General features: G+C 43.5%; 1 protein-coding gene across 1 annotated transcript; it reads left to right on the top strand.

Annotated features, from left to right (window-relative positions):
- Window positions 1–80: 80 nt before the first annotated feature.
- On the top strand, window positions 81–4,914 carry LOC133742469 (uncharacterized). The gene has a single exon (XM_062170137.1). It carries the CDS (start codon window positions 142–144, stop codon window positions 4,756–4,758), a length of 4,617 nt encoding a protein of 1,538 aa, XP_062026121.1. The 5' UTR covers window positions 81–141; the 3' UTR covers window positions 4,759–4,914.
- The last annotated feature ends 8,398 nt before the right edge of the window (window positions 4,915–13,312 follow it).

Below are 13,312 nucleotides of genomic sequence, written 5' to 3'. Positions count from 1 at the left end.
AAATAAATTTAAATTGTATTTTCTTTTTCTTTTATTTATTGAAAAAGTAATAATTAGTCAAAGACAACAGTGTTAAAGAGAGAGAGAGAGAGAGAAGTGGATTGCCAATTCGAGTGTTGCTTCCGGCAGCAGTGAATCTCAATGAGAATCCAGGCGACGCCGGCGAGATTGTGGCCCCGAGGCACAAAGCGGCCGAACATATGGGGAATTCAGAACGACGACGGAACAAATGGGGAAGATGGTGGAGGACCGTCTGTGGAGCCACTGCCAAAGCTTGTTCCCTGGGGGAGGAAGCGGCGGAGGCTAGGATGCGAGGGTTTTTGGGCAAATCAAAATGAAGGAAAGGCAAGGGCTGTGAAGGCGAAGAAGAAGAAGAAGAAGCAGCAGCAGAGAAGGGCTCCCTTGGAGGTGCAGCAGCAGACAAGGGATGAACAAGTACCACTACCTAGCTACCTGCAGAGAAGGGCTCCCTTGAAGGTACGGACAATCAAGTGCCATCAATGTAAGCAAAATGATGTGGGAAGAGCGGTGCGGTGCACAAAGTGTTCGAGGAAGAGGTATTGTATCCCTTGCATAAGGACTTGGTATCCCAACACCTCAGAGGAAGCCATAGCTGAGGCTTGTCCTGCGTGCCGCGGCAACTGCAACTGCAATGTCTGCCTTTGTTGGGGTGTGCCTGTCAGGAATCTGAACCCGAAAATCGACAAGGAGACCAAGCTGGAGCACTCTAAGTATTTGGTTCATCAGCTGCTTCCGTATTTGAAGATGATTAGGGATGAGCAGCTGAGTGAGATGGTGGTGGAAGCCAAGAGGCAGGGGTTACGTGACCTTTCGGAGCTCAAGGTGGACAAGGCTAAAAGCGGTGGTGACCAAGTGCGTATGTACTGCAAGAGCTGCAGCACTTCGATTTTTGATTTTCATAGGACTTGTCCCGGGTGTGAGTATGATCTGTGCCTCGGCTGCTGCCGGGAGATTCGAGATGGCAAGTGGAACAAGAGAGCTCAAGTGTTCACATTGGAGTGGAGAGCAAGTGAAGACGGAAACATTTTCTGCCCACCAACACACATGAAAGGTTGTGGTAAGCATAATTTAGAATTGAGATGCATTTTTCCTCAGAATCATGTCATGGAGTTGGTAGAGAAAGCAGGAGAAATAGATGCAAGTTACAATTTTTTGCCTGATTATAGTGAAACATGTGCATATAAGTGTTCATGTGTTAAACCTGTGGATGATGCCGTTAGCTCAAGTAGCAGCAGCAGCTGTAAGTTAAGGAAAGCAGCTTCTAGAGTTGCTTCTGATAGTGACTACTTGTTCTGTCCAAGGGTTGGACAAATTCAAGATAAGGATTTTGGGCATTTTCAGTGGCATTGGAAGAGGGGCGAGCCTGTGATCGTTAGCAATGCACTTGAAAATGGATCAGGTTTAAGCTGGGAACCATCTGTCATGTGGCGGGCATTTAGACAGATAGAGAAAGTCAAGAATAATAGTGAATTGACATTCCACGCCATTGATTGTTGGGATTGGTGTTCTATAGAAATCAACATCCTCCATTTCTTTAGTGGATATTCCAACGGACGGTCTCATAAGACAGGATGGCCTCAGAATCTCAAGCTCAATGACTTCCCATCATCTGCTGAATTTTACAAACGTCTTCCCCGGCATTGTAAGGAATTTTTATGTTGTCTGCCTCTCAAGGAGTATACTCACCCCAACAAGGGAACTTTGAACCTTGCTACCTACTTGCCACCTACCTCAGTAAAGCCCGACATGGGTCCAAAAACATATATTGCCTATGGTTTTGCACAGGAGCTTGGACAGGGAGATTCCGTAACCAAGCTTCACTGCAATATGTCTGATGCGGTTAATATTCTGACACATACAGCTGAAGTGGCCCTTACAACTGAACAACTTGCAACTATAGAGAAGTTGAAGAAAAAGCACAGGGAGCAAAACGAAAGAGAGATATTTGGGGATTGTCACACAAGTGCTGGAAATGGAAGTGGGCCTCAGCAAGAGTCAGCTATAGAGAAGTTGAAGAGAAAGTATAGGGAGCAAAACGAAAGAGAGATATTTGGGAATTGTCACACAAGTGCTGGAAATGGAAGTGGGCCTCAGGAAGAGTCAGCTGAAGTATGTGAGGATGGAGGTGCCTTATGGGACATTTTCCGGATCCAGGATGTTCCGCAGCTGGAGAAATACATCCACAACCACGTCAATGAATTTATGCATGTACTTGGTAATCCTTTGCAGCATGTTACTCATGCTATACATGATCAGACTGTCTATCTCACTGTGGAACACAAGAGGAAGCTCAAGGAGGAATTCGGTATCGAGCCGTGGACATTTGTCCAAAAACTTGGAGATGCTGTTTTCATTCCTGCAGGTTGTCCTCATCAGGTGAGGAACTTGAAGTCTTGTATCAAAGTTGCACTGGACTTTGTTTCCCCTGAGAATGTGGGTGAGTGCTTTCGTTTGACGGAAGAGTTTCGCGCACTTCCGACAAACCTCAGTGCCCATGAGGACAAGCTGGAGGTGAAGAAAATGATTGTGCATGCGGTTTGTGACGCTATGAAGGAGATTTCTGGTGAGAATGTGACAAAGAGGGTAAGGGCTGTGAAGGCAAAGAGGGCAAGGGACGAGTCGATACACTGCCATCAGTGTCATAGATATGTTATGGGAAGAGTAGTGCAGTGCACAAGGTGTCTGGAAAGAGGTACGGGAATGAGGACGAGGTATTGTATCCCTTGTATACAGAGATGGTATCCCAACACATCAGAGGAAGCTATTGCTAAGGCTTGTCCTGTATGCCACGGCAACTGCAACTGCACAGCCTGCCTTCGTTTGGATGTGCCTGTCAGGTGTTTGCAGAATCTAGACCCCAAAATCGACAGGGGTACCAAGCTGGAGCACTGTAAGTATTTGGTTCATCAGCTGCTTCCATATTTGAAGAGGATTAGGGATGAGCAGGTGAGTGAGATGGTGGTCGAGGCTAAGAGGCGGGGATTACGTGATGTTTTGGAGCTCAAGGTGGAGAAGGCTAAGTGCGGTGAAGATGAGCGTATGTACTGCAACAACTGCCGCACTTCAATTTTTGATTTTCATAGGAGTTGTCCCAAGTGTGGGTATCATCTGTGCCTCAGTTGCTGCCGGGAGATTCGAGATGGCAAGTGGAAGAAGAGAGGGGTGGAGGAGGAAGCTCAAGTGTCCACAATTGAGTGGAGATTTAGTGAAGATGGAAGCATTCTCTGCCCCCCAACACAAAAGAAATGTTTTGGTAAGCATAATTTAGAATTGAGATGCATTTTTTCTCAGAATCATGTCATGGAATTGGTAGAGAAAGCAGGAAAAATAGATGCGAGTTACAATTTTTTACCTGATCGTAGTGAAACATGTGCATACAAGTGTTCATGTGTTAAACCTGTGGATGATGCCGTTTGCTCAAGTAGCAGCAGCTCTAAGTTAAGGAAAGCAGCTTCTAGAGTTTCTGATGATAACTACTTGTTCTGTCCAAGGGTTGGACAAATCCAAGATAAGGATTTTGGGCATTTTCAGTGGCATTGGATGAGGGGCGAGCCTGTGGTCGTTAGCAATGCATTTGAAAATGGATCAGGTTTAAGCTGGGAACCATCCGTCATGTGGCGGGCACTTAGAAAGACAGTTAATAACTACCATGCTAGTGAATTGACATTCCACGCCGTTGATTGCTGGGATTGGTGTTTTATAGGAATCAAAATCCGCCATTTCTTTAGTGGATATTCCAAAGGACGGTCTTATATGACAGGATGGCCTCAGAATCTCAAGGTCAATGACTTCCCATTATCTACTGAGTTTCACAATCGTCTTCCCCGGCATGGTAGGGAATTATTATGTTGTCTGCCTTTCAAGGAGTATACTCACCCCAACAAGGGAACTCTGAACCTTGCTATCTACTTGCCACCTCTCTCAGTAAAGCCGGACATGGGTCCAAAAACATGTATTGCCTATGGTTTTGCACAGGAGCTTGGACAGGGAGATTCCGTAACCAAGCTTCACTGCAATATGTCTGATGCGGTTAATATTCTGACACATACAGCTGAAGTGGCCCTTACAACTGAACAACTTGCGACTATAGAGAAGTTGAAGAAAAAGCACCGGAAGCAAGACAAAAGAGAGATATTTGGGAATTGTCACTCAATTGCTGGAAATGGAAGTGGGTCTCAGGAAGAATTAGCTGATGTATGTGAGGATGGAGGTGCCTTATGGGACATTTTCCGGACTCAGGATGTTCCGCAGCTGGAGAAATACATCCACAAGCACGTCAATGAATTTAAGCATGTGTTCTGTAATCCTTTGCAGCATGTTACTCATGCTATACATGATCAGACTGTTTATCTCACTGTGGAGCACAAGAGGAGGCTCAAGGAGGAATTCGGTATCGAGCCGTGGACATTTGTCCAAAAACTTGGAGATGCTGTTTTCATTCCTGCAGGTTGTCCTCATCAGGTGAGGAACTTGAAGTCTTGTGTCAAAGTTGCACTGGACTTTGTCTCCCCTGAGAATGTGGGTGAGTGCTTTCGTTTGACGGAAGAGTTTCGCACACTTCCGACAAACCACAGAGCCTGTGAGGATAAGCTGGAGGTGAAGAAAATGATTATGCATGCTGTTTGTGAAGCTGTGAAGGAGATTTCTGGTGAGAATGTGATGACTGAGGATGCAACGTCTAGGGGAGGCGCAATGGAATTAAGGCAGGGTGTAAGGCCCAAATCTTACAAAATGTAATGGTATGCAGCATGGGAATTATTAGGGATGTAATCTTAGAATATTAGGTATGTAATCTTAGAATTATTAGTGTTCTGTATTTCTGTGCTTGGGAACTTTTATTTGATTTTGGAACATAATTTAGTTCCTAACTGATGGATTTGTGCTCCATGTTCTCATATTTTCTTGTAGCTGTAGATTTCATTTTTAATATCAATATTAATTCAATTGTGTATTGCAATGATTCGTTATTGTATTGAAACTATTTATATTACATACCGGCAAATACTTGTGTGTGTGTGAGAAAATGATAACTAGACAGTTCAATATTTGGTTTAGCCCAACTACTGCGCTCCTACTTTCACAGCCTAGGCCTCTGGATTTCTATGATATCTTTGCAGCTCACCATAATCTCCTACTGCAATTCTAGATTCCCTTTTCGTGTATGTTTTTGCTTTATGAGTCTTAATGGCATGGAGAATTGGGTAGAGGGCTGAATCTGTATCAAGACAAACTTTATAGGATGGAAGAAGAGGCTTTGAGGAGAAGTCTAATCACTCTCATGTTGTGGCAAACAAAAGAGGTAGAGGTAATCTAGCAGTAAACAAAGAAAACCAGCTTTCCTTTCCCTTATCCCCAACTCTTGTTCGTTACAGGCTTGCTCTATACAGACTTTGAAATGAGATGGAAATCATGGAACAAACTAGAGATTTTTGTGTAATGTTCTCGTCTGCTGCATATTTGCTCTGCAATGTAGGCAGCCACGGGCAGGGTATATCTTTTTTTATATTTTTATTTTTTATGTAATGTCAGATTTTATACATCCTCTCAGTATCTGGGTTTAGACTATAGAGCTATATGATCTCTTAGAACTCATCTACGTTATATATAAATTGATCCGCAATAGTTAGTGGAAGCCAAAAATGGGCATTTGGGGTTATACTTTGATTTAAGGCATACGTTATCAGTCTCTTTCTTGTTCATCTTTGATTGAATCAATCATTATCAAAACAACCTATTGGTATCCCATTCTGGAAGTGTTTTGATGTGTCCTTGCTCAACTCCCTGAATTTTAGGTACACTGACAAGAAACCATTACTCTGAAGATCAAAAATCACAATTTTTAATCGTTTGACTTCATTATTTCCATAATTCAGTCTTTTCTAACCTTCTCTCCAAACAAAGTTTTTGTTTCTCTCACCTTTTCCCCCTACCTTCCTCTGTTTTCCCTATAAAAAGCTGCTTTCGTTTGGCAAGCTTATTTTTTTTTTTTTCAATTTTTTATACAAATGCTGATGTAACTTTTATCTTTTGCTGGAATTCAGGACCTTTCAGCCTCCTAGTCTTGTGTTCATAAGATCTGATGGAAACTTATCTATGCTGAAGCTTCTGCAATGTTGGAGGGTTTGACTTGGAGAAAGTCTTTGGATTTCCATAATATTGTTGTGGAGACTGGTTCAGAACATCTTTTCCTTGCTGTTTCTGGTTCATAGATTTCTTAGAGCAGCAGCTGGATTGAAGCACTGTGATTGGAGTCTGGTACGCAGGAAAGCAACTGCAGTAGCAGATTGGCTTGTTATGCATGCTAAAAAAAATCTGGAAATTTGGGATCGGATCAATCACCCTCCACTTTCTTTGATTCATTTTCTGACAGAATGATGGTCTACCTGCTCCTCCTCAGAATTTGGATCAACTGATATCATAAACTATAAGTTTAATTGCTTAGTCAATAGTCATATCGGTTGTAGTTTGTTTACTCTTGCTGCCGCTTTCTTTGCAGTTTGAAATGAAAATTTCCTTGCCAAAAAAGAAAAAAGAAAAAAAAAAAAAAACGAGTAAGAACTTTCTATGTTGGGGTTTTGTCCATTTACCCCATTTCTAGGGATTTTTTTCCCACTTACCCCATTAAGTTTTTTTAATTCTCTCTTACCCAATACACTCTAAGGGAGTCTTCCCTAATACCCCATTAAGATTTTTTTTTTAATACCATTTTACCCCTCACCCCTTTGTTACTTAGAGAGAGAGATAGAGAAAATGGAAGAGAGAGAAACCATAGGAGACTTCGCCGGAGCCCGTCACCGGCCGCCGGAATCCGGTCACCGGTCGCCGGAATCCGGTCAACTTTCGCCGGAATCCGGTCAACTTTCGCCGGAATCCGGCCAACTTTCGCCGGAATCCGGTCACCGGTCGCCGGATTCCGGTCACCGGCTGCCGCCTACCGGAATTTGCTGAAAATCTCACCGGAAAGTTTTTTTGCCCCTAATAGATGGGCAATAGAGGTCTATTGCCCCCCAATATACGTCTATTGCCCCCCAATAGACGACTATCTGTCATGTATTGCCCCCCAATAGAAGCCTATTGCCTCCCAATAGGACTTTCAATTGCCAGAATGGGAACTAATCTCCCTAAATGTAGACAAATAAAACTTTGATTACAGAAAAAAAACAAGGAGATTACATCAATTCAAAACGTCTATTGCCCCCCAATAGCCGTCTATTGCCCCCCAATAGAACTTTCGATAGCCAGAATAAGAACTAATCTTTGTAAAATTAGATAAATAAAATTTTGATTAAGCAAAAAAACGAGTAGATTACATCAATTCAAATGTCTATTGCTCCCCAATAGACGTATATTGCCCCCCAATAGACGTCTATTGGGGAACAATATACATCTATTTTTCCTGTTTTCTTTCCTTTCGGGCCTTCTGTTGCAAAACAGAAGTAGCACCATTTTGATTTGATTTGATTTGCCCTTTACGCCTTCATATCTAGTCTATTTTCCACCCTTTGATATCCAATCTTCTTCTTTCTTCCTACACGAAGACCTTTCGCACCTCTATTTGTTCTTTGTTTCTGTTCGTCCAGTGACTTCCAGAACCTTATTCGCCGACCTTTCCCACCTACAGTCCAATTTGCCTTCTTCTTGTTCTTTCTCCCGAAACTGAAATTAGACCCGGAAAAAAAAAAAAAAAAAAAAAAAAAAACTGATTTGGCCACCCACCGCTGCACCTTTCTTCGCCGGTTTTTCCCGGTTGCAGACTCTCAGTTTAGCACACAGATGTCTGAATATCATATCGAAACCCTCAGTTGCTGTTGCGAGGAGACCGGATTGTCGGAATCTGCAAGAGAGAGAGAGGAGTCGTGCTGGAGATAGGGTGGAGAGAAACGATGACGTTCAAATCGAGATCCGAGTTCGCCACCGGCGAGTCAGCTCCGACCGGAGCTTCTTCGTCGTCTTCAGGCAAGCCGGCGCTTTTCGTCTGTGATTTAGGCAAGCCGGAACTGATTCAGGCAAGCCGGAGCTTCTTCGTCGTCTTCAGGTAGCTCCGACCGGAGCTTCAAGCGTGATGCCGGAGTTCGACGCCGCATCGGGGGGGGGGGGGGGGAGGGGGGGGAGAGAGAGAGAGAGAATTGTGCCGGGGAGGAGGTGGGGAAGAGAGAGATGAGTGTGATAAAATGTCATTTTTAATTAGGCCAAGGCTAAAATTGTCATTTTGCTTCAAATTGGGTTAATGAGAATTAAAATTTGTTGCTGGGGTAAGTGGGACAATTTTAGCTGATTTTGGGGCTTTGGGTCAAGGACCCTTCTATGTTCTCTTGCGTAGAAGTTGCTGGTTATTAGGCAGAGATATTAGCTTCATTATGGTGTACTGAATCCCTTCAATATATTGACTTGTAATTTCATTGTTAGTGCCCAATAGTTATAGTTGGGTGTTGTGTTGGTCATCATTGTTTTTATTTTTATTATTATTTCATGTTGCTTATGATATACATTAAAATGCTTAATCGTCATTTTCCTACTTGCTTTGCTTAGGTTGGTTGTATGGAAAGAAAAGTAGTTCTCTTATCTTTACTATAGGATAAGAAGACTGGAGGGGAAGATGGCTCTGACTCTCTCTCTTGAGAAATATCGGCGTTTCTTCTCTTCGGCGAGCAGCGGCGACAAAACTTCTCGCTTGCTCCTCTATTCACACGGCGGCGGCGACAAACCTCTTCGTCTGCCTCTATCTTCGGGTAGAGGAGGCGATTGTGCTGATTTTGGTGGGATTGGGTCTAGAATCTTGATTGATCAGATCTGGTTTGGTGGTTCTATTGATAGTGTTGATGGATCTGCTCTTGATCCATCGATCGATGGTGGTGATAGCGACTGGCGCGGTGGCCAGTTTTTTACTATTGGAGGTGGTGATGCCTGGAGGAGTTCCAACGATGGTAGTGTGGTCTTCGATGGCGGAGGTGGTATGTCTCGGGTTGACCTATACCTGAGATGGTCTGTTGATTCGAAGGAGACTGTGGCGACTGCCAGTGGTTTTGAACATAAGGCTGGCGTCCAGCCTTCGTCTGGAGGCGGCGACGGAGTCTGTTTGGGATATGTTCCCTTTGGAGCGGAGAGCAGCGCTCTGTTGATGGTGATGGCTGGTGAGGCTCGATCTATCTTCGTTGATGTTGTCGGTGGCTGGGGTGGGAATCAGCCTGGTCGTGGTGGCCTAGCAGTGGCTCTGTGGCGGAGTTTTGCGCTGGCAAGGCTAGTCGGAGGTGGCGGTACGGTGCCCTTAGCTATTTTTGGGGTGCCCTACTGAACTTGGGACTGTTTGCTGGGTTTATGGGCTGCATTAGGGCTCTTTGGCTCTGGATGGGCTGCAATGTTTGGACTCGCTCACTGTTGGGCCCGTAAGGCTTTTGTTGCTGAAGTAACGGACAAGGAAGCAGGAATGGAAGGGGAGGCTGCTGCTCCTCTTCCGGAAAATACTTAAACTTTGTTAGGTCGCAAAGATCATAATCTCTGAGGGTCTTTTACTCTTGCTTCGGGGATTACTGAACTTTGTTTGGAATAAAAGTGCGTGAACTGTCTAAAAGGTGGGTGTACTGGGGGTATATTGGGTTCTTGTTCTTGTTAGAATAGGAGTCTCAGGGTACTCTGAGAAGCGATTCTTTCTGTCGACCCCTTAGGGGTGTTTTGTTTTTGTACTGCTTGCTGAATATATATAACGGGCTGACCTCTTTTGATCAAAAAAAAAAAAAAAAAGGTTGGTTGGATGGATTCTGTCTTGAATTCTTTTATTTATGTGATACTAGCTTTTTTCATACATGCTCTGCATGTGAATAGTTTTTATTTAAGAAAATAAATAGAATAAAATAAAATAGTTGGGTCATTGACTCAATGCACCAAAATCAGCTAAAATTATCTCACTTACCCCAGCAATAAATTTTTATTTCTTCTAACCCAATTTGAAGTAAAATGACAATTCTAACCTTAACCTAATTAATAAATTAGTTTTTATGCCACTCTCCATCTCTCTCTGCAGCACGACACACTCTCTCTCTCCGGCACGATCTCTACCGGTCTCTCTCTCTCTCTCTCTCTCTCTCTCTCTCTCTCTCTCTCTCTCTCTCTCTCTCTCTCTCTCTCTCTCTCTCTCTCTCTCTCTCTCTCTCTCTCTCTCTCTCTCTCTCTCTCTCCCCCCTTCGCCGGAGAAAGTTCCCGGCGACGTGGCCGGCTAAATCTCCAACTGGGGAGGAGGACGAGGTCGCGCTTCACAAGCCTCCTTCAAGCTCGCCAACGTCGAAGCCTTCCTTCCTCCTCCGGTGCTCGTTTCAAGTCCACCTCGTCGGTGTCGAGCGCAGGAGCTTCTCGGAGGATTCCGGTACGGGTTATGAAGGTTCAAGAGTTTGTCTCATTGGGTCGGTTGGGTCGCTGGCGTCGTGCCGTCTTCTGATGCTAGCGTCGGGATCAATCTGATTTTGAAGTTTGGTCTGAACTGAGAGGAAGTTCATTAAACATCGATGTCTGCAGTTCCAAATTTCACATATCAAATGTACGGTTTTAGACTTTTAGCAATCATGCTTTGGGCTATTGGTACCGAGCCACTGTTTGTCTTATTTAATTTTTGCAAGCATTGATTCAATTCCAATATCGTCAATGCATGCCTCACAGGCTCACATGTGAAGGGCATACCCAGTGGAACTAATCATGAAAAGAAAGGGAACAAGCGACGTCCCTCTTTTCTTTTCTTCTTTTTTTTTTTTTTTTTTTTTTTTTTTTTTGGGAAAATGGAGGTAGAAGGAAGGAAGGAAAAAAAAAATTATTGGAGGGCAATACAAGGCTATTGAGGGGCAAACTTTGATTCATTAAACATCGATGCTTGCAGTTCTATTGGGGGCAATAGAGGTTTATTACCCCTCTATTGGAGGGCAATAGACGGCTATTGGGGGGCAATATACGTTTTGAATTGATGTAATCTCCTTGTTCTTTTTTCTGTAATCAAAGTTTTATTTGTCTAAATTTAAGGAGATTAGTTCCCATTCTGGCAACTGAAAGTCCTATTGGGAGGCAACAGACGTCTATTGGGGGGCAATACATGGCTGATAGTCGTCTATTGGGGGCAATAGACCTCTATTGCCCATCTATTAGGGGGCAATAGATGTCTATTGGGGGCAAAAAAACTTTCCGGTGAGATTTTCAGCAAATTTCGGTGGGCGGCAGCCGGTGACCGGAATCCTGTGAAAGTTGACCGGATTCCGGCGAAAGTTGACCGGATTCCGGCGGCCGGTGACCGGGCTCCGGCGAAGTCTCTCATGGTTTCTCTCTCTCTCTCTCTCTCATTAACAAAGGGATGAGGGTAAAATGGTATTAAAAAAAATTAAGAAACAAAAAAAAAAATCTTAATGGGGTATTAGGGAAGACCTCCTTAGAGTGTTTTGGGTAAGAGGGAATTAAAAAAACTTAATGGGGTAAGTGGGAAAAAAATCTCTAAAAATGGGGTAAATGGACAAAAACCCAAAATAGTTATTGTAGAGAGAAAATAGTGAGAGAGAAAAGTGGGGATTGTGAGATTTTTTTTTTTTAATTTTCTTAATAAAAATTTACTTTGTAATTGTCATATTTACCCTTGTGATTTAATTTATTCTCAAAGTTTTTTAATCTTTCAGGATTAAATTTGTCAAAAATTTCAATTTTGGCTAACAAAACCTCTTCTCTGTTCAAGTAAATCCCTATTTGTGTGTCTGGCCCAAAACTCTAGGTTACTTGACCTAGTGGTAATAGGGTTTTAATTAGAGAGAATCTCGGAGAATATCTTAGAGATATCCATTCATTGTATGATTACATTTCCTTGTACAATTCAGATTCTATGCATTATAATCCTCTATATAAAGAGACCCCTGTTATCAATGAGAACATACAGCAATTTTCTCTCAATTCTCGTTTCCCTAAAACACGTTATCAGCACGAAGCCCTAACCCTGAAACAAATAGCCAAACCTTGATTCAAGAAGCTAAAAACCTTGAATCTGAATACAAAACCTTGAAGCCTTTTATTCCTCCATCTCACACCTTGAAGCATTCGATCCCAGGAGTCCAGAACCGGCGGCACCACCTAAAGAACCGGCCGGAAAACTACCGAACCAGCCACCGGAAGCTCCATACAACTCGCAGCAAATATTCCACCGGTTCACAATCTTCCGGGCATCCAATTTCAACAAAATTTTGTCATAAGATACCTATAAATCTGAAAATTCAAGAACCGGAAGAAAAAGCACAAAAACCGGCCTAAAAGTGGGTGAACCGGCCAACTAAACCTTCTGCAGAAAATCGGCAGAAAAGAGGAGAAAAGAAAAAAAAAAGGGGAGGAGGCAGCCCAAGCCGCAGCCCAAGCTGAGCCCAAACTGCAGCCCAAGTCGCGACCCACTGACCAAGCCACGTCAGCAGCACAGTCATCAGCTACGTCAGCAGCACGTGCCACGTCAGCACTGGGACCCCATGGCCACGGCAACAGCCGGACCCCACTGCCACGTCAGCAGTCAACGACTGCCGAAGACTTTTCCGGCCAGTTTTTCCGCCACTTTTTCCTGTCAAATTTTCCGGCAACCTATTTCGAGGTATTTTTTTCTAAAAGTTCCCGTTTTTTTTGGAGTTTTTAATTCAATTTATCTTCTTTTCTCGGGGACTTGCAACCTCCCTTCTTCTACCCCCCTTTCTTCATCATAGGGGAGACCAAATTAAGCCGAACTGTGGGGGTTCGTGCTCACTCCAAGCTTGGAGCTTGTTGAGATCTCCAAACTTAGAGTTTGTAGAGAATTTATGATCGACCACTTACGTCATTGTTTCGATCTAATCCAATACCTCTTGAAATTGAATTTCTTGGAAGCGATTACGCTCAGAAATTCATAATTTCTTGGGAGCAACTACGCTCAGAAATTTTAAATGTTTTCGTGGTAGCCTTTTACGCTCCGAAACTAACCCTAATTTCTTGTTCTCTTTCAGGATGAGTAACCTGAACAAATTGGACTTTGCTCCATTGGGAACAACCGGCTCTGAATATCACAGGTGGGTTCGTGATGTCCGCTAGCATCTCAAGGCCGATGGAATCCTGGATACGATTCTCGAGCCTAGCCAGGACGTGCTAACTGTTGAGCAAGCTCAAGCTTTGGAAACAAATAGAACAGCCTTAGAGGCAAATAAGGTGAAAGCCATCATCCTAATGACTCGTCATATGGATGATTCGCTCCAGTACGAGTGTATGAATGAAGAAGACTCCAGAAGGCTGTGGGTCTCACTCGAAGAAAGATTTGGCAATGTCC

The sequence above is a fragment of the Rosa rugosa genome, chromosome 4, assembly GCF_958449725.1.
Source record: "Rosa rugosa chromosome 4, drRosRugo1.1, whole genome shotgun sequence".
NCBI classification, from domain to species: Eukaryota; Viridiplantae; Streptophyta; class Magnoliopsida; order Rosales; family Rosaceae; genus Rosa; species Rosa rugosa.
Note: the sequence above shows the minus strand (reverse complement) of the source record. Positions and strands in the feature narration are given on the sequence as shown.

Bases quoted from the DNA above. Each gene is read 5' to 3' on its own strand.
- LOC133742469 (XM_062170137.1), top strand. From the start codon at position 142: ATGAGAATCCAGGCGACGCCGGCGAGATTGTGGCCCCGAGGCACAAAG.